At 37.3% G+C, this 21,661-nt stretch overlaps 1 protein-coding gene across 4 annotated transcripts in view; it reads right to left on the reverse strand.

The window, feature by feature from the left end:
* Positions 1-21,661, reverse strand: part of LOC135206812 (terminal uridylyltransferase 7-like) — a 294,251-nt gene that overhangs the window by 102,577 nt on the left and 170,013 nt on the right. For all 4 annotated transcript variants that reach the window (XM_064238310.1, XM_064238303.1, XM_064238320.1 and 1 more), the window contains one exon: positions 14,069-14,224. In XM_064238310.1, the coding sequence (XP_064094380.1) occupies positions 14,069-14,224 (156 nt within the window). The remainder of the gene's footprint in view (positions 1-14,068; positions 14,225-21,661) is intronic.

Raw genomic sequence — 21,661 nt, forward strand, 5'->3', positions numbered from 1 at the left:
GTGTCTGATTCCAAGGTGCAGCAGTAGTAATGCAGTAATTTATTGCACCATTCACTTATTTCATACCTGTACTGCACATGCTAAAATAGTACCCAACTCCAACAAAATGGCAGTGACTCATTGCTGATAAAGATAGACAACCATAGTTAATTGAAATTAGAATTACAATAATAAATTGTTAAATACACTGTACAGTATTAAGATACCATCAGTTTTTAAAAGATGAACAATGAACCTATACCTATATACAATGATATGCCTATAAAGGCAGGCCCCTGTTTATCATGGGGGTTCTGTTCTTGAGACGCGTTGTAAGCCAGAACATCGTCAAAAATATTAAGAAAACTTTACTTTTAATGCTTTGGGTGCATTAAAAACTATGTAAACTGCATTCTTATTGCATTTTTCAAAAAAAAACTTCAAATATTGATTATTTTGCATTTTTGGAGTCCTATTTCTTCTGCAAATTCAGCGTTGTAAGCCTCGTAACCCTGGAACGTGTTGTAAACCTGGAAATAATTTCTGATAAATATAATTGAAAAGCACTGTAACCTCGGAACGTCATAAGCCGGGCAGTACCTGTATACAGGCGGTCCCCGGGTTACGACGGGGATTCCGTTCTTGAGACGCTTCGTAAGCCGAAAATCGTCGTAAGCCGGAACATCGTCAAAAATCCTAAGAAAACCTTACTTTTAATGCTTTGGGTGCATTGAAAACTATGTAAACTGCATTCTTATGGCATTTTTCATCAAAAAAACCTTCAAGTATTGATTATTTTGCATTTTTGGTGTCATATTTCATCTCCCAGATGAGCGTTGTAGGCGTCGTAACCCTGGAACATGAGTCGTAACCCTGGAACATGCGTTGTAACCCGTGAAATAACGTCTATTGACAAGCATTGTAACCTCAGAACGTCGTAAGCCGACACCGTCGTAACCCGGGGACTGCCTGTATACGTAGTTTGTTTGGTAGGCTTTGTTAATACAATAGTGCCTCAGGTTACGAAATTAATCCGTTATGAAGTGGCCTTCGTAACCTGATTTTTTCGTATCCAGAACTATGTTTTACGTATAAATTGCCTAACTCATTCCAAGCCCTACAAAAACACCACAGTAAATTTTATATTAAAGCTAAATTGACCAATAAACAATGAAATACAACAATTTGGACTATTCAATACCTAACCTAACCATTACTGTACTTGTAAATAAAGTGTATTAGTGTAAAGGGTACAAGAAATACTGTACGTACATGTACGTACGTATGTAGTAAAATGTGGAACCTTACCTTACAAGTGAGGCTATGTCTGAAAGTGGCAACAGAGGAGGAGGACAAACGGCAGAAAACATAAACACTTAACTTTACGAAACACATTAAAAAATGGCAGAAAACATTAACACTTAACATTACAAAAACTTATTATTTAACAAAATTTCATTATCTTCACCACTTTCAATTTTCTGTTTTTTCGTATCACTTGGACCTTCCTGTTTGCTTACTACTAAAGGCCTCTTTAAAAAGTAACTATCCAAGGAAGATTGCTTCTGCCTGCTTTTAAAAATGTTCCTAACACGACTCGGGCAAACGTCATTGAACTGCATGGGCATTACAACCTGTGTAAACCTTTTTGGGGTGTCTCTTTTCTACAAATGATTGCACTTTATGAAAAGCAGCTAGAACATATCTAATTTCTGCCGTTGTCATAGGATCCTCCTCCTCCTCCTCCTCCTCGTCACCGCTGCTAGAGAACTCTTCTTCAATGAAGTTATGTTGCATGGCCTCCAACTCCTTCAGGTCGTCTGTCATAAGCTCCTCTTGGTGCTCCTGGAGGTCATTGATGTCATCACCGTCGACGACCAGCCCCATGAACTTGCCGAGTGCAACGATCTCGTCAAGATCTGGTTGCGAAAGTTTCAGGATCGTCAACTGTTTCTGAATCTGCATCAGCTTCGCCCACGTTGAATGCCTCGAAGTCTCGGGCAGATACGGCATCAGGCCAGTTTCCTACACAAAGAATTCAAGGTTCACCTCAAAACCTCCTGCCAAGCTTGATCGATGAGTCGGATGCATATCACAACATCGAAATGAATCTTCCAAATTCAGGCAGGGCGAGGTTTGTGGTATCGGTAATGTCGAAACATCTCTTGAAAAGATGTTTTGTATACAGCTTCTTGAAGTTCGATATCACTTGCTGGTCCATGGGCTGGAGGAGAGGGATGATGTTAGGCGGAAGATAAAGAACCTTGATTAAAGAATAATCTGCTAGGATATCTTCCTCAAGGCCAGGAGGGTGAGCAGGGGCATTGTCCAACACCAGCAGACATTTAATAGGGAGGCGCTTCTCTTCCAAGAATTTCTTCACTGTCAGGCCGAAACACAGATTTACCCACTCGGTGAACAAAAGTCTCGTTACCCAGGCTATCGCATTAGTCCTCCACATCACTGGAAGCTTCTCCTTTAGCACTTTGTGAGCCTTGAAGGCTCGAGGAGTCTCGGAGTGATACACAAGTAGGGGCTTCACCTTACAATTCCCACTGGCATTAGAACAAAGTGCAAGCGTAAGCCTGTCTTTCATAAGCTTATGCCCGGGTAACTTCTTCTCTTCCTCCGTGATGTACGTCCAACGATGCATTTTTTTCCAAAAAAGGCCAGTCTCGTCACAGTTGCAGACTTGCTGAGAACAGTAGCCTTCCTTGATTGTCATCTCGTCGAATGTCTTAACAAAGGCTTGGGCCGCTTTCGTGTCCGAGCTGGCAGCCTCCCCATGCCGCACCACCGAATGGATGCCAGTCCGTTTATGAATTTTATCAAACCAACCCCGAGAAGCCTTGAAGTCTGGGGTTGCCTTTGATATTCCTTCTCCTGTGTCGTCTTCAGCCTGAGCACTCAGATCACTGAAAATGGCGCTGGCCTTCTGGCAGATTGCCGTCTTGGTTATCGTATCACAAGCAATTTCCTTGTCCTTAAACCATACGAGAAGCAGCCTCTCTATCTCATCTTGCATGTGACTCCTTGTTGGAAAAAAATAGTCATGCCCTTGGAAGGTGTAGCTGCTTTGATGGCTTCCTTCTGCTCAAGGATGGTGCCTATTGTCGACGGATTTTGGCCGTATTCCTCAGCGATCACACTCAACTGCATGCCAGCCTCATACTTCTTGATTATCTCCATCTTTGTCTCCATAGAAATCATCCTCTTCTTTCAGTGAACTTCAGCTACATTCTTGGGTCCCATGGCTAATAACGTAAGTAATTAAGTTCACACACAACACAATAAGTAATCAACAGTACAACAAAAGTGAAATCACTAACACGAATTTACATTAACGAACAAAATCTACGTGAACAAACGAATTCCACGTGTACGATAACACTGCCGAAACAAAATGGTCGAGGAACTCCTTTACGTAGATGCATGATGGGATAGATGCTGACCAATAGGAGAGCAGGATCTTACAGCAGTAACTAACATCAGGAACCAATGGGAGAGCGGGAGGATGGTGGCGAGTCTTCTGAGTTGGCAGCGCGTGAGTTTTAAAATTGTTCTTGGCGGCCCGGGCGAATCTCGGACTTTACAGTACAACCTTTCACGACCTGAATTATTTTCATACACAGAAGCAAAAAATCTTCATCTTTGCCTATGTAACCAGGATTTTTCGTACGGTGGGACTTTCGTATATAGGGGTAAGACTGTATATGCAGGCAGTCCCCAGTTTACAACTGTTTTGGCTTATGACATTGCAAGGTTACAACATTTTTCAATTATATTCACCAGAAATTATTTCCAGGTTTACAACGCATGTTCCAGGGTTATGACGCTTACGCTGCCAATCCGACGGAAGAAATATGACTCCAAAAAGGCAAAATAATCAATATTTGAATTTTTTTTTTTTTTTATGAAAAGCAATAAAAATGCAGTTTACATAGTTTTCAATACAACCAAAGCATTAAAAGTAAGGTTTTCTTACGATTTTTGACAATTTTCAATGATGTTCCAGCTTAAGACGTGTCTCAAGAACAGAACATCTGTCGTAAACCGGGGACTGCCTGTACATTTTAGGAAGCCTAGAAGGGTTTTAAATTCCTATACTAATGACAAAAGTATCAGCTGGTATCAGCCAGAAATTCACAGATACCGATACCACAAACACTAGCCAATACCACCAATACCGATACTTGGGCACATCCTTACTTGAAAGTTCAACATGAACATGGAATGGTGTGAGCATATGTATTACATTCCTTTACCCCTGCGTAGTAGGTGCTTAGAGACAGAGAGAGAGAGAGAAGCATGAACTTTCTTTGTAGAATCATTCTAATTTTAGCCTGTGCAAGATTGTTATCTATAGTATACATAACACCATAAATGTTCAATCAATAGCCAGCAGATTAGACTTGTTGAATATGTACAAGTAACAGCAGAATAAAAGTACATAAGGTATTTGCAAAGCAGTAGTGCTTACATTATTTGCTGTCCTTCATCTTCTGTGGTTAATCTGGTCAGTGTGTGTTTTTTTTTATTATTATTATTTTTACACAGCATTTATAATGCATATACAGTACATCCACATACTGTATGCATTACCAATGCACTGTCTGTGTGTGATGGTACAGTTATTCAATCCTGAAAACTAGTTTGGGTAATATGGTCTTGCGAGATATTTTACTTGCTAAAGTGTCATATATTTTAGGAGTTTCATTTTTAATTAGACACCTCTTTTATGCAACATTAAATACATACATCTAATTTGTGTACATTTCCATGGCCTATTAATGATTAAGCTACAAATTCGGAGTGGCTTAGACTAGGCAATTCACTATTCCTATTATCACCCTTGTATATATCAGCAAACCCCCCACAAACATAATCAAGTTAAAAGAGGGGTTATTGTACTGGTCATAATTCTACACACACAACCAAAACATTTAAGCCAGTGAGAAGGAATACAATAAACTTACCAGTAAGCATGATGAACAAGAAAACAAGAACATTTATTTTTATGGTATACAAAAGCACGATAATGATAATAATTCAAAATCTTGCAGATGATGGAAAAACATTTCGTGAAATAGTGGCCTATTGTTAGTGAGGTCCATTCAAGCACTAGCAACTCTTAACCTACAAGGTAACTATAGTAAGCAGCTAACTGGTTAAAACAATCAAAATTTATTAGTACTACCTTCTTCCAAACCATCCGAAAAAGTTAAAAACTAATCATAATTGTAGCTAAGATCACCATATTATGTTCTTCCTGGGTGACAGAAAAGAAAAATTAAATTTTTATAAAATTAGGTTTAATTTATATACAGGCAGCCTGTGGTTTCCTTCGGTAAGCGACATTTCAGTTTTATGGCACTTGTTAAATATATTCATAACTGGGTTTTACCCTTCATAGGGTTTATAGCACTGTTGTCTGGTTATCAGTGCCTTAGGTTAAGTGCTGAGACCATCTCATAAAATACAAACACAACAAATATGCATCTTTTCCTTGGCTCTTTTAAAAAGTTATCCTTTACTTTGCTGTATCCAATAATACTGTATGTAATCTTGTATTACTATTTGTATTAAAAAAATACAAACAAACTGATCATGTTTTTGTTTGGATAAATCAGCTGAGGGCAGAGGTAAGATAATTTTGCCATATTTAACTCAATTCAGAGCTATTTTTTGGCTTTTATTTAGCATAAATCAATCTCTAAAAACTCTATTTATACGTGACAAGGTTATTTTTTGTTATATGAAGTGTTCTTAATTTTGAAAATTTAATTAAATAAGTTTGAAAATTTAGTTAAATATGTGAAATAGACTTAGTTATTTTTTCATTAATAATGGCACTGTTGTCTGGTTATCAGCACTTTGCGTTTTTGCCTAAACGCAAAGAGACCCTCATTAAATACAAACATAACAAATATGCATCTTTTCCTTGGCTCTTTTAAAAAGTTATGCTTTACTTCACTGTAGCCACTAATACTGTATGTAGTCTCATATTACTACGTCTAGTATTATAAAATACAAACAAAGCAATGTAGGTTTTGGTTTTGAAAAATCAGCCAAGAGCAGAAGCAAGGTTATTTCGCCCTATTTACCTCGATTCAGAGGGACTTTCTTGCTTCTATTTAGCATAAATAGGTTATTTTTCATTATCTGAAGTGCTTTCAAGTTGAAATATGACTTAAATATGTAAGTCTTGTTGTAAACTTGATTGTTATCATTTTCTTTAATAGATGGTGTTGGGAGCATGTTATTTTGAGTAAAAAAATTATTTAAAAAACCAGGTATACAAATTTTTAGAGGGTTTTTCTTGAGTTTTAACAAATAAAATAGGCCATTTTCAGCATTTTTATAGGGGTTCCAACTATGTATTCGTGCGGGAGGGGGGGGGGGGGGGAGCTGGAGGGATAGAGTAGGATGGAAAAGGGGAAAGGAGTGCCAGGCCCTCTACAGTCACACTCATTCATACCAATACATGGTGAGATGGAACCTTGTCCAGTTAGAGGAGCTGGGTAAGCTACACAACTTGTTGAGCAGTCACCACTGGTCCCAAGGAAAAAAAAAAAAAAAAAGTGTCCTAGGACCTGTGGGCAATATCCCAAAGGTAGTAAGAGGTGAAAGTGGAATGCCATGCCAGACTCCTGTCTCCAAAACCTGATGAACAGACAGGTCTTCTGGAATGCCAGGGACGGGGCAATGCCCCTGACCTTGTGAGCTCTTGGACAAAGTGTAATAGTGTTGTCTACGCTAGCATCAGAATCAGAGTATGCCTTCCTGATGGTCTTGCGAAACCAGAAAGATGCAGTGTTTTTGGGATACCTCTTTCTTGGGACCTCCGGTGCTAACATAAGTCATCGACACTCAGGCTAGAGGTGTCAAGTCTTCTTCAGTTACTGCCATAGTGCTCTAACAGGACAAATTAGCATCTTGTCTGGATCATCACCAACAAAGTCAAACAGGGAGGGGATGGTAGGGACAGAAGGATTCTGAGTTTTTGCTATAAAATTGAGCGTAACCGATCCACATCTCCTTGAGTATTTGACATTGAATGAAAGACCATGAAGTTTTCCAACTCTCTTCGCCAATGCCAGGGGAACCAGAAAGATGGTTTTGAGTGTCAGATCCCTGTTTGAGGACTCTTGAAGAGGCTTGTAAGGTGCACGAATCAAGCTCTGCAACACAACAGTCACATCCCACGCAGAGGGCCTGAGATCCCTGGGTGGGCAAGACCTCTCGAAGCTCCTAATAAGGGACAATATCTCCAAAGAGAATGAAATATCGATACCTTTCAGCTTTAAGACTAGGCTTAGCGCAGCCCTATAGCCTTTCACAGCTGAAACTGAAAAGAGCCAGACAAGGAAATTCATGCCCTGCTGAAGAGTGGCTCCAACCAGAGAGATACCCTGTCTGACACCGACATTAACCACAGAAGATGGCCCACTTTCCATGATATACTGCTGCAGAGGACTGTCTGAAGTATCCTGCCATCTTTGTTGCTGCTCGGCAAGAAAAGCCTCTTGCTCACAAGAGATGATGGATATCCTGCAGCCGTGAAGACACAGGGTAGACACCTGTGTGCAGTTGACACAGCAGGTTGTGCCATGGGGGAATCTCTCTTGGTGCCTTAGAGAGAAGGGCCAGAAGGTCAGGATACCAAATGGCCTGAGGCATTTGGGTGCCACCAGAATCATCCAAAGATTCGAGGTGGTCAACACCTTGCTGATCACCATACGAATCATGCAAAACGGGGAAAAGGCATAAACCTTGAGGTTGTCCCATAGGTGCTGGAACGTGTCCTCTGTAGCAGCCCACGGGTCCAGTGCAATGGAGCAAAAGGTTTCTGGCTTCCTGTTGTATCAGGTGGCAAACAAGTCAATGAGTGGATGCCCCCACAGGTTGAACAGCCTTTCTGCCACATCCTGGTGAAGGGACCACTTGGTCCCTATAACCTCATGCTGGCAGCTGAGCTTGTCTGCCACCACATTCCTCTTGCCTGGAATGTATCTAGCTGACAGCTCTACTGAGTGGGCTACCCACTCATGCACCTGCAATGTCAACTGATGAAGCTCGAGAGATTCAGAGTGCCACCTGCTTGCTGATGTATGTCACAACTGTGGTATTGTTGCTCATCAATATCACCGAGTGTCCCATCATATGGTCCTGAAACTCTTGGAGAGCCAGGAAGGATGCCTCGAGTCCTAGGAAGTTGATGTGAAGGTGCTTGTCATGAAGGTCCCACACTCCTGCTGTCAACAACTCCTCCAGGTGTGTGCGCTATCTCTCAGACAATGCGTCTGAGAACAGAAGCATGTCTGGAGGGGGAGTGCGAAGATCCACTCCTATTCATTAAGAGGTTCCTGCTGTTGAGCCACCATTCCAAGTCCTCTCTCCCTTCCTGTGAGGGAGGGAGGGGGGATGAGAGCGGACTGAGGGTCGCGGAACTGAGACCAGTACTCCCTCAGTCTCCACTATAGAGACCGAAGGTGAAGACACCCATGATAGACCAGCTTTTCTAAAGACGACAGGTGACCTATAACAACTTGCCACTGCTGAGCAGACTGCTCCTGTTGAGACAGCAACAGTCGCAATGCCTCTCAGAACCTGCTGGTATGAGAGTCTGAGGAGAAGATTCTTGCTGCTACCATATCTATCAGCATTTCCAGATATTTAGTCCTCTGCTTGGGTTCGAGATCGGACTTCTCGAGATTCATCATAATCCCTAGATCCTGACTAAACTCGAAGAGTCAATCTCTGTCTTGTAGCAAATGCAAGCGAGACCTTGCCAGGACTAGCCAATTGTTGAGATACCTCAAAAGACGTATCCCAAGTGAATGTGCCCAAGCTGAGACCAGGTTGAACATACACGTGAACAGCTGGGAGCAGTGGAGAGCATGGAACAGAGTGCCCTGAATTGATAGACTCTCTCTCCGAGGACAAAGCAGAGGAACTTTTGGGAAGACTGATAAATGGGTATATATTTGAAAATTGGCACCCTTCAAGTCCAACGTAAGCATGAAGTCATTCTCCCTGATAGAGGCAAGCACCGTTCATGCCGTCTCCATCTTGAACCAAGTCTGGCAAACGAATTGGTTCAGGGGCGAAAGGTCTGACTGGTCCCTCCCCGCCAAAACCCTTCTCTACAGGAAATACTTGGCTGAAAAACGTTGGACACCAGACCAACACAACTTCTAAATCACCCTTGCTCAGCATCTTCTGCACTGTTTGCAATAGAGATTGGTGCTTCTGTAATCCTTCTAGGTAGGATTTGAGATGGACCAGGTAGTTGGTGAGAGATGGCAGAGACTCGAAGGGAAGTAGTTAGCCCTCCCAAAGGACATCTACTAACCAGGTCTCTGCTCCATATCGCTGCCATGTTGCCCAATGGCTTGATAGGCAACCCCCCTCCCCCCAATGGCAGCAGCTGGAGGGGAATGGCGGCCCTAGCGTTTCCGCCTTGTTTTAACACTTTCGTATCCAATTGACGTAATAGTACGCAAAATTACCCTACCCCCTCCCTACCTGACTGACGTAACTTTACATGAAATTTACCTAAATTTTTTGTACGTGAGGTAGGGGTAATTCTTTTTTATTTTCGGACAAGTAGCGATTTCCATTGGCTAGATCATACCTTGGAACATGTAACTTGGGTATCAATACGCCAGCCTAGTAGTTCCTGTAATGCACATGCTCAAATCCCTGGCGTAATAAAATTCTCACAATAAAATCGGCTGATCCTACCCACACTTCCCTCTCAGTGACCACACGTTCGAGCTGCTGTAGACACGTGTGTTTGTTTACACTGTGACGTCACAAGAGAACAATTTTCCGATATGCATTCGCGAAGTTTTTCTAGCTATAATTCTCACCATATATATGCTGGGCATCGCACTGTTTCTTACCCTCTTTTCTATCAATTTTTTCACCAACTGTACGTACTTTCATTATTACATATATTGATATTTAGAGAATTTTGTTCGCTTTCTCATAAAAAATCATTCATTCGCCTAACTGTTATAGCTTTTGAGCTACGAACGATAATGTTGACAACGGTAAAATTTTTTTTCGTTTTGATCAACTTGAAACATCAAAATGAAACTGTTGCCATTACCAAAGCCATTTTTCTTGACTCTCCCTTTATTCTTCAACTTTTCCTCTACATTTTCATTTATTTACGAAGTAATTTCTATAAAAAATAAGCGAGATAGGGCGCTTCAAAAATTTTTTTTTTTTCTAGCAATAATTCTCACCATACGCTGGGCAGAGCGCTCTGTTTCTTACCCTCTTTTCTATCATTTTTTTCAACAACTGGACTTATTTGTTTTTCATTGTTTTATATGTCAATATTTAGAGAATTTTGTTGGCTTTCTCATAAAAAAAATTCATTCGCCTAACTGTTATAACTTTTGAGCTACAAATGATAATGTTGACAACAGTGACATTTTTTTTCATTTCAATCAATTTATAACGTCAAAATAAAACTGTTGCCGTTACCAAAGCCATTTTTCTAGACTCTCCCTTTATTCCTCAACCTTTCCTCTACATTTTCGTATATATTTACAAAGTAATTTCTATGAAAAATACGCCAGGCAGAGCGCTGTTTCTTACCCTCTTTTCTATCAATTTTTTCACCAGCGGGACTTATTCGTTTTCCATTGTTTTATATGTCAATATTTAGAGAATTTTGTTGGCTTTCTCATAAAAAATAATTAATTCGCCTGACTTTCATAGTTTTTGGGTTAAGAACAAAAATATAAAAATAAGTAAAAAAAATTTTTTTTTTTAAATAACTCGCATTTTTTCGTATTTAGAGGGCTGGGACTCTTATTCTGACTATTCCACCATAAAATATAAACATTTAGAAAAAAATGACAGCAAAATGAACATTGTTGGCATAAAATTTCTATTTTTGCTGAATTTTCGAAATAATTATTTTTTTTCACTGTCGAGCACTCCCAGACACCTTGGGTCTCAGTGCTCAAGCTATACAGATAGGAAAGCGTTAAGATTTCAGCAGCCGTGTCCAGGCTTCGCCTAAAGTAATTCCTATTGTAAAGGACCTCAGGTTGTATATTGTGTAGGAACAATTGCATTTTCATGGTACTTTTTATGAGAAATATCCACAAATTGTTGAATTTCTTTTTTTTTTATGAGGAATATCCACAAAATTACTACATTTTCATATCAATTTCATGAAAAAATGCACTTTTTTGTGATAAAACTATTAAAAAAAACAGACATAAGCATATTTAGTGGGTTTTTCTTGTGTTTGAACTAACAATACAGTCAGTTATAAGTGTTTTTTCAGGTGTTGTAACTTGTAAGTATGTGCAGATTCTAGCTACTATTCGCTGGGGACGAAAGGGGGGGGGTTGCCTTAAACACATCCCTGCGAATACAGAAGGGACATTGTAACTCATTCCAACCAACCAATAAAGTCGCCCTTTTCAATTTTTTTTCCATTCTTAATGGATTCAGAAGTTAAATGAAGAGTGTTAAGTAATAATGCAGTATGTTATACGAAGTAGAATTTTCCAAAATTTTTGTTTCTGTGTACAATTTACAAAGTGTTTGGTGAAAATGACACATGGCCAGCTGGGACGGAGGGAGGAGAGATGGGAACCCTTTGAGGAAACCGAAATGGTTGCAGTAAGCAAATGTTGATAATAAAATCAAATTGGTTCACATTTTAAAAAGATAATCATAAGTACAAGGAGATTAATTATGTCACAACATCAACTTACTGTTGACAAATGGAAGAATTTAAAATAAACATGAGGATTTTACAAACAAAATAAGTAATAAGTAAAGAATGCAAGAAAGAAAAGGAGAGAGAGATTACTGGAAAAAACTTTTTACAAGGAAGTCGTTTAAATATACAATCAAAGAATACAATCAGAAGCCGAACGCACTGTCCGTGTATTTATTATGGGGCAGGTATTTTAATATAACAAAAAGTGATTTGGGCAAATCGAGTGTGAGTGAAAGAAATGGGCAGATAATCATCCTAGCCCAGCTCGTAAGTCAGCAGGAAGCAGACCCCAGTCTCCCACTCAAAAACCCACCAACATTCCTTCCCTCTCTTCTCTATTGTCTCACTCAGCGCACCAAACACTGGCTCAAGTAACTTTTATTTTTTTCATTATTGTATTACATTTGATTGTTTTCATGTTTTATCATTATGTTAAATTTATTGTAAAGTTCCATTTATTTTATTGATATGAACTGGTACTGCTTTTATGTACATAGAGTATTGTTTTTACTCTCTTCTTTCCTCAGCAGTTTCTCGTTGGACGAGTGGTTTTCGCACTCGGCTGCCAATCCGGTGGTCCGAAGTTCGATTCCCGGCTTGGCCAATGCAGAATCAGAGGAATTTATTTCTGGTGATAGAAATTTATTTCTCGATATAGTGTGGTTTGGATCCCACAATAAACTGTAAGTCCCGTTGCTAGGTGACCAATTGGTTCCTAGCCACGTAAAAATATCTAATCCTTCGGGCCAGCCCTAGGAGAGCTGTTAATCAACTGTGGTCTGGTAAAACTTAAGATATACTCAACTTGACTTCTATCCTCAGCAATATCACGCTGCCTGACAATTAGAACTCATTCATTCATTATCCCTCAAAAACCTAAACTCTCCTTCCCTCTATCTCAAGTTAGCTATGCGTCACTGTAATGATGTATGATTTTGTTCATTGTTTATGATAAATCTTAATGTGAAAAGTTTTATTTATTTATTTTTTGTTTAATAATATGGTTATCATTAAACTATAGTATCTCACTCAGGGCACCAAACACTGACTCAATAAAGACCATTTTTTTATTGTTACTGTATTGCATTTGATTGGTTTTATATTTTATTGTTAAATTTATTGAGAACTTCCATTTCATTTTTTATGTGAATTACTATTACTTTTACATACATACAGTAATATTTAAACTGTCTCTTCCCCTCTCTTCAATCTAAAGTCAACTGTGCTTGATCATTGAGGTGATGTATGATTTTGTACATTTTATATGTTAAATTTGATATTGAAAGGCTTTATTCTCTTTAATATGGTTACCATTAAACTATTTATTGTAAAGGAAAAAACATATTAGCACAGTTTTTCTTGTAAGGAGCGGTAGGCTGTCATATACAAATATAAACGAGACAACTGCTCCGTTCGAAGTACGAGCATTTGAAAAACGACACAACAGGTTTTTCAGAAAATTTTGTTAGAAAAATGGAATGTTCAAAATAAATGTTCAACAAACAAGGTACCACTGTCTTTACAAATTCCTTAATTTCCAATTTTTCAGAAAATTTAGTTAAAAAAATGGCAAGTTCAACATAAATGCTCAACAAACAAGGAACCGCTGTCTTTGCAAATTCCTTGATTTTACCAAAGGAATTGGTCTACTGCAAAGATGCACTGAACTAATGGAACAAGGTCCATATCCAATTTGAAATATGATTAACCGAAAGCACAATTAAACGAAGAAAGGCCAGACTTTGCAAATTAATGGCAACCCTCCAAAAAAATTTGTAAATGTGGGGAACACAATGCTCTTGCACAATGTGCAGATCAATAAAACCAGTTTTCCAGCAGGAAGCTCATGGATCTGCTCCACACAGACACACATGAGTATTCAACTACTTTTAAGTAACTCTTACTCCTTTGGAAATTTTTGTCTTGAATGTACTACAAATATTAAGTTTGCTGGGAAACAGCTGTCAAAATGAATTACTCAGTTATTTTAATTCAAATCTCATTACAATACATCTATTTATCAAATTCAAGTTAACATCATTTCATTTTATCAAATAATTTGGCTATATAACTTATTAACCCAGAAAGCATCCATTATTTTTCTGAACCAGCATTTTTCCTTTAAAGAGCATTACCTTTTACCAAAGACAGCACTTTGAACTCATAAATCTCCACTCCCATATATGTGTATGTTCAGTTTGATTTTCTTTTGTCTGAACTTCACCATTAGAACCCAACTTACCTTCGTCAAATTTATATATATATAAAAAAACACCCAACTAATACCTACCTCAACATTCTTTCTCAGCAGAAAAAGAAATTTAAACTTACTTCAATGGCTAATGTGCTTAAATCTTGTTCACAGCCTGATAAACTGCCACGCTCTTCATCATCCTCAAATTCTTCTCCTTCCACAGTTACGTCTACATCATCATCAGTCTTTTCCAATTCACATTCTGATGATCCTTCACTCTGAGACTGAGCAACCTGCAATTAGCAACATTTAACCTTCATAAAATGAACAGATTTTCCATTTCCATCCACAACATAAAAAGCTTGACAAAAAGTGTATAGAAGCACAGTTCCCAGTTCATTTAAAATAGTTCAAGGTTAAATTTTGAAATCTGTTTAAATTAAGTTCCAGGTAATTTTTAAAATCTCGATTAAAAATTATGCATAACAGAAGGTTAGAAATACTATAAGGCTTCAAAAATCAATCACATGAACAAATATCTCCAAAAGCTGCTTCTGAGAAAAGCTAGCATTTAAAAGCACATAACATGCCAACAGCAACATAGAGAATCCTTGGCTTTAACCAAACAAATAATAATCAACAATAAAAAAAATATCCTGTCTTGATAACTGGAAGAGATGCATACTCCAAGCAAGGGCAAAAAAAATAATAAAATATCAATATCTAAAGTTCTCCAAATTAATTCTTACATTTCCTTGTATGTATCCCTTCGAACAGTTATTAATCTAATCTGCTTGCATGGGTGATGATGGTGAGTATCATTATCATTATCATTATCGCTACATATTATTATTTTATCATTACTGTATCAAGCCAAGAAGCAACGTTGTTTGGAAAAGCACTGTTATAACACTATGGGCCTTGAAAGAAAAACCAACCCAAAATAAACTACTAAACAAAAATAACAAATTACATATACATCTTAGATAATAATTAACAATAATCAAGATGACATAAGTTAGGGTAAATAAAAAAGCAAACTAAGAAGAATAATATGAAGTGACTCATAGTTAGCTTAACAAGAGGTGCTGAAGCTCCAACAATTCTACTACAGACCAGGAAGTCACAACACAAATAAATAGATATATGTGGTACTTAATCTCAAAGAAGAAACAGGAAGCCTTAGAATTAATGTGGTGGATGGAACAGAATGTGAGGATTTGAAAGCAAGGATGATCAGAATTAGGATATCTCTCATACAGGAAGCACAGTTACCAAACTTAACAACAATACTTGAGATAAATATGAATCACAATAAGGAACAAAAATTGTAAAAGAACTCAAAGTTATTGTCCAATATTTTTAGATTTGTCCAATGCAGAAGCCCTAACCAGAAAACAAAATTCAAAATAAAGAAAAATAAAAGGATGATAAGGATCAACAAATATTGTACAAATTTCTAGTTACTGGTGACTGATTGGATTTAATGGCTCTTATATATTCGTCTTATCTCATGTGACATGCACATACATATGAGTCATCCTTTCTACTTCAAGTGACATACACGTTTGACCATGAGATGAGAACACGATAAAATGAAGGGTACTCTCCTGGAAAAGTAACTTAACTATTCACTACTGTTCCTTAGGTAATTTACTTGTTTCCTTCATGTAGTTGTAAAGCTCCTAAATCATGATTCCCGTTCATAATTTCATGACTGCCAGGCACTGGATAGGTCAAGAGGTTACTAACTGCACTGGCCTTTTCTAGGTCCTTTTGTATTAGTACATGTACACAATCCTTTATCCAAAATGTCAAACACCAATTTTTTTGTGAAGAGTAGTACACCATCAATTCATAGGGTTGGTGGTTTAGTATGCTAACAGCTGACCTGAGTCACTTGGGTATGTGCTGCTATTCAAATTATTTTTCTTACGAAATCCCAAGAATTGACCTTAGAAAATCCCAAGATTAACAAAAAAAAAAAAAAAAAAAAAAAAAAAAAAAAAAAAAAAAAAAAAAAAAAAATTGTGTGTGTGAGGAAAAGATACTGCTAATTTGAGTTTCTTTCACCAATAGGAACTAGCCCATAAGCACACTGTGTGTGTGTGTGTGTGTTCATAATGTTAAAAAAAATGTGTAGTACAAGCAATACATCTTTGGAAGGTAAGGATTAACATTCCTCAAGAGGAAAAAATGGTAAATTATTAATCAATTTTAATTTTTCGTAACTTAGAACCCTGAGGTCTTAACAACAGGATAATCTTCTAGGACCAGCTGGAAACTGGTTAAAAACAATAAAAAATTGTAAAGCAAGGAATCTGTGGCATCTGGTAATCCATACGTAAGAGGAGTGGCTAGAGGAGGGCAGTATAATGTTAAGACCTCAGGTTTGTAAACTATGAAAAATGTGAATTCATTAAAAATTTGCCAATTGTTCAGACTTATACTTGGAGGGAGGTAGAACTACTCTGAAACGGCTGTGGGTTCCCACCCGATAATCCTTCTTAAAAGAACAAGTTCTAAAGGAGGGGGTCATAGCCGGTGAGAGAATAGGTACAAGAATACCCAAAAACTTAGTCTCCTGGGTTCAGCACAATGTGGTACCAGATTCACTGCACTCGCGGAAGATGAGAACTTTGTCTGTTCTAGTAACAAACCTTTCAAGCCACAGGGATTTGTCACCAATCCCCACTCCCTTGCTAAAATGAGGAGCATATGCTACTGAGAAGTAGATCTGTCTATTGTATAGTAACTTAGCAAATAACTATAACCAGTATGACTACCAGACTCACCTGTATTAGACCAGTTCCAGCATATGATGTGTCTAGTCTTCGACCTGCCTGAAGGAAGAAGAAAGGAACAAGTCTTCGACCTGCCTGAAGGAAGAAGAAAGGAACAAAGAGAAAGAAAGAGACCAGCCAACTCACTCATTCTCTCTTCCCCACAAACATCTAGGTAAGATACAAATTGCCCTGTCAGGGGCTAGACGAGTTACACAACCTGTTGGGCAGCAACCATAGGGCCCAAGAAAAACATGTCCAAGGACCTCTGGGTAATATCCTTCAGATAAAAGAAAGTGAACGAGGTTTGACGTAGCCAAGAACCAGCATTCAAAATTCTATGAACAAACATGTTCTTCTTAAAAGGCAGAGAGGAACTTACGTCTCAGATGTCATGCGCCCTAGGGTGTAACAGTCTCCAGAAGAGAATTAGGGAGCAAGAAATATGCCTGAATAATCACCTTACATAGCCTGAGGGAAATTGTGTTCTTGGAAACTTCCATCCTGACGTGCCTGTACTGACAAAGTCTTCGACACCTATGTCTATGGTGACCAAGTCCTATTCAGATAGCAGCCCAGAGCCCTGATGGGACAAAGTCATAGTTCCTGTAGGTCCCTGTCCACAAAGTCATTCAGCGAGGAATTGAGAATGAGGTAACCCTGTCAACATGTATCAAAGGATTCTGAGTTTTGGCCACGAATTCCGGCACAAATTCGAAGGCTACAGACCCCCAACCTCCGGTGTGTTTCACATCATAACTCAGTCCATGGAGTCTTCAAGGATGCATATCCATTACGTTTGTAATTAGTATACGTAGCCATCAGCAGCCTGACATTGCTCAATTATGCCGATGTTGGAACGAAATTGATTCTTGTTATGTCATTTTTTTTTTACTGAATTATCATAGTTAGAATGTACTGAACCTCCAGAATTGGCTTATATTAATAATTACTGTACCTTACGTGTAGTAAAGCGTATAATGTAAGCTAGGCTACTGTATTTGTATGTTTATGATATACCATAGTATATGCTAGGCAAAGAATATCTGTACTATGTAGGTCAGACAAAACAGAAAAACATAAATTTTTTTTTTGCGCTATTAACCCTCTTACGCCGATTGGACGTATTATACGTCGAGATAAATTGTCTGTCGGGTGCCGATTGGACGTATCGTACGTCGACATATAAAAGTTTTTTAAAAATTGGCGGAAAAATACTTATAGACCTACCAGGCGAAAACTTTTGAATCACACGCCTTGGGGGATGCTGGGAGCTCCAGGATCAAGGCGTTGTTTTGTTTACAATCGTTGCGCAGGCAGGCAAGCGCGAATTTCTTTCTTATCACACTAAAAAGTTTCAGTGACACATTTCAGAAATTATTCAGTCACTTTGACATAATTTTTGCACCATTTTAGATTAGCCATTACATGGAGTATTATATATGAAAATTTGTACAATTTCATATAAAATACAACAAATAAATACTCATGATTGTAGCTTTTATCAGTTTTGAAATATTTACATATAAATAACGATAAGTGCCAAAATTTCAACCTTCGGTCAACTTTGACTCTACTGAAATGGTCAAAAAACGCAATTGTAAGCTAAAACTCCTATATTCTAGTAATATTCATTCATTTAACTTCATTTTGCATCAAATTGGACGTCTCTAGCATAATATTTAGATTTATGGTGAATTTATGAAAAAACTTTTTCCTTATGTCCGCGCGGTAACTCTTCCGATAAATTTTTTCATGCGATTGTCCTAATGTTTGCACCATTTTAAATTTGCCGTTACATAAAGTTTTATATATGGAAATGTGTGCAATTTCATGCACAATACAACTAAAAACAACCCATGGTTGTAGCTTTTATCAGTTTTGAAATATTTTCATATAAATAACGGTAAGTGCCAAAATTTCAACCTTCAGTCAACTTTGACTCTACCGAAATGGTCGAAAAATGCAATTGTAAGCTAAAACTCTTATATTCTAGTAATTTTCAATCATTTATCTTCATTTTGCAACAAATTAGAAGTCTCTAGCACAATATTTCGATTTATGGTGAATTTATGAAAAAAAAAAATTTTTCCTTACGTCCGCGCGGTAACTCTTCAGAAAAAAATCAGAAATTTTTTCGTGCGATTGTGGTAATGTTTGCACCATTTTAAATTAGCCATTACATAAAGTTTTTTATATGAAAATGTGTGCAATTTCATGTAGAATACAACAATAAAATGATTGAAGGTTGTATCTTTTCTCATTTTCGAAATATTTGCATATAAATCACGATAAATAGAAAAAAAACCATGTTCAGTCAACTTTGACTCTACCAAAATAGTGGAAAAATGCAATTGTAAGCTAAAACTCTTACAGTTTAGTAATATTCAGTCATTTATCTTCATTTTAAAACAAATTCAAAGTCTCTAGCACAATATTTAGATTTATTGTGAATTTAAAAAAAAAACTTTCCTTCCCTCCGCGCACGGATTCTCCGCCGCAAATCTCTGAAATGTGTACGTCGCATTCTCGTAATATTTGCTCCATTTCATATTAGGCGTTTTATAGAGTTTTATATATGAAAATGTGCACAATTTTATTTAAAATACAACAAAAAATAATTGAAGGTTATAGCTTTTCTCATTTTTGAAATATTTGCATATAAAAAAATTATATAAAAAAATTCGACATTCGGTCAACTTTAACTCGTCCGAAATGGTCGAAAACTGCAATTGTAAGCTAAAACTCTTACAGTATAGTAATATTCAATCATTTATCTTCATTTTGAAACATTGGAAGTCTCTAGAACAATATTTAGATTTATGGTGAATTTTTGGGAAAAAAAAAAAAAATAAAAAATTTACGTCAGCTCGTTATGAATTTCATGCATCCTTTTGTGATAATATTTTTCTCTGTGTTGCTTTGATTGTTTTACAATGTGTTATATACCAAAATGATCGCAATTTAGTGTACAATACAACAAAAAACATTAACTCATTAGCTTTAACCGTTTTGCTCACAGCGCGATTTGAATAATTATATATGAAATTTTGTTTTTGCGCTATCATATATCGCATTATTTATATATGATATTTTTTTTTTAATTTCTGATGGTTGCATACTAAACTTCAGGCAATGACAAAAAAAAGGAGCCAAAAATGAACTCTTAATCTTGAAAACTAAGGGCGCTGTGATTTTTTGAAAAAAATATTTTTTCCGCTTCCGCATTCACTCTGAGACCCCCCCAACATACGGGAGACAATTTTTATTATACCCCTTCAGCGTAAGAAGGTTAATATATAAAATCTTTTGCTTTATTAATAAATACAGGACAAATAGTCTTTCGCTTTACTAATAAATACAGTACACAAAGTCTTTTACTTTATTAATAAATAGATAAATACATACAGTGCACTGTGCTATGTCTTTGTTTGTCGACAGCCACTGTCTGCATCGCTGATGCACGGGCGTTTTGAAAACAACACTCAGGCGTCAATTCATGTTAAATCAAAATTTTCATGTTTTAAAACATTTTAAAATATTTTCTAGCTCACATTAAATTGAAAATGCATTAATTAAACACATGTTAATTGAGAGGTGACTATTAATCCTGGTCAATTCACCCTAACCTTGTTGATTAACTGATGTAATTGCTGTTACTGTATTCCTCATAACCTGACCACTGAATGAAAACACTTGACTCTTATACTGCTTGTCCTAAGAGTCACCCTTAAAAAATGTAAATCTTATTAATGAAAAATCATACATTTCTCTAACCTGACAATTAACTCATACTATCTGAAACTGGATTTTCCATTTCTTTATCTCTAGAGGTACATGCTATGAAATTCAACAAATCTTGAAGTGTTAGCACAAAATGGTATTTTTATAATAAAATTAGATTTTGTATATACATACTTACCAAGTAATAACATAGCTAAAAGTTTAAAAGTACCAGCAGCTAAACATTCTGAAACTCGTGGTAGTGATTCTTTTGTTTTAAAAGTGTAGGTAAATGGCCCAGCCCACTTTTGGGAAAGAGAGGAACAACTGACCTGAGAACCAATTTGTTTACGTAACTGTCCATGTCTGGGGAGTCAGGCAGGATCCCATTCTGTAATTACTTGGTAAGTATATACAAAATTTAATTTTATTATAAAAATACCATTTTTGTACATAAATAGCCGATTCCCACATTGACAGGAGGTGGGATACATGGACTATTCTATTCACCAACAATGTTAATAAAAGCAATGAAATGAGAAAGAAAGTTCTGCTAACACTTTGAGTGATGGTTGTTTCCTTACCAGTTGAGGACTAACAAACAGATGCCCCTGCCCTGGGTGCAGCACCAACAATACAATTACCAGAGAAAAACAACACCTTCAACTACACTTATATATTAAAGTTACCACCACCCCAACAATAAAAACTGGTGGGTTCCCAGGTACATTGTACCCCCAGATGTCCCAAGAACACAATATAAAAATCAAGGTGAAATTTAATAAGGAAGACATACTTCCTACACTTCCTCTCCCAATACCATGCCTGCCAACGATAAAGGTCCCAAGGTACTGCAATCTTTATATGTCGTTTCCATGTCCCAAAGATAAAAAAGAAGCAAATACCAACTTGCACTTCCAGTAACTTTTTTCCAAAATGGACATAAGAGAAAGATTCGATTTGAAAGCCAACGAAGTCGCTATTGATCAGACTTCATGTGCCTTTACTTTCACTTATCTGCAATCCTCCTGACTACTCTTAATTCTAACGGATCGAGGCCATGGTTTAGTGGCATTATCGTTTTTAGCAAGAAAACCCAATGTGAGTGAACATATTGTGTCGCAGCCTGCCACAAAACAGACTTTTGTCCACAGCTTGTATTTTTCTAACTCCTCTTACTGTTGCAAGAGCCACAAAGAAGAAAGTTTTCTTTGTCAAATTACA

Source organism: Macrobrachium nipponense, chromosome 11 (genome assembly GCF_015104395.2).
Source record: "Macrobrachium nipponense isolate FS-2020 chromosome 11, ASM1510439v2, whole genome shotgun sequence".
Taxonomy (NCBI): domain Eukaryota; kingdom Metazoa; phylum Arthropoda; class Malacostraca; order Decapoda; family Palaemonidae; genus Macrobrachium; species Macrobrachium nipponense.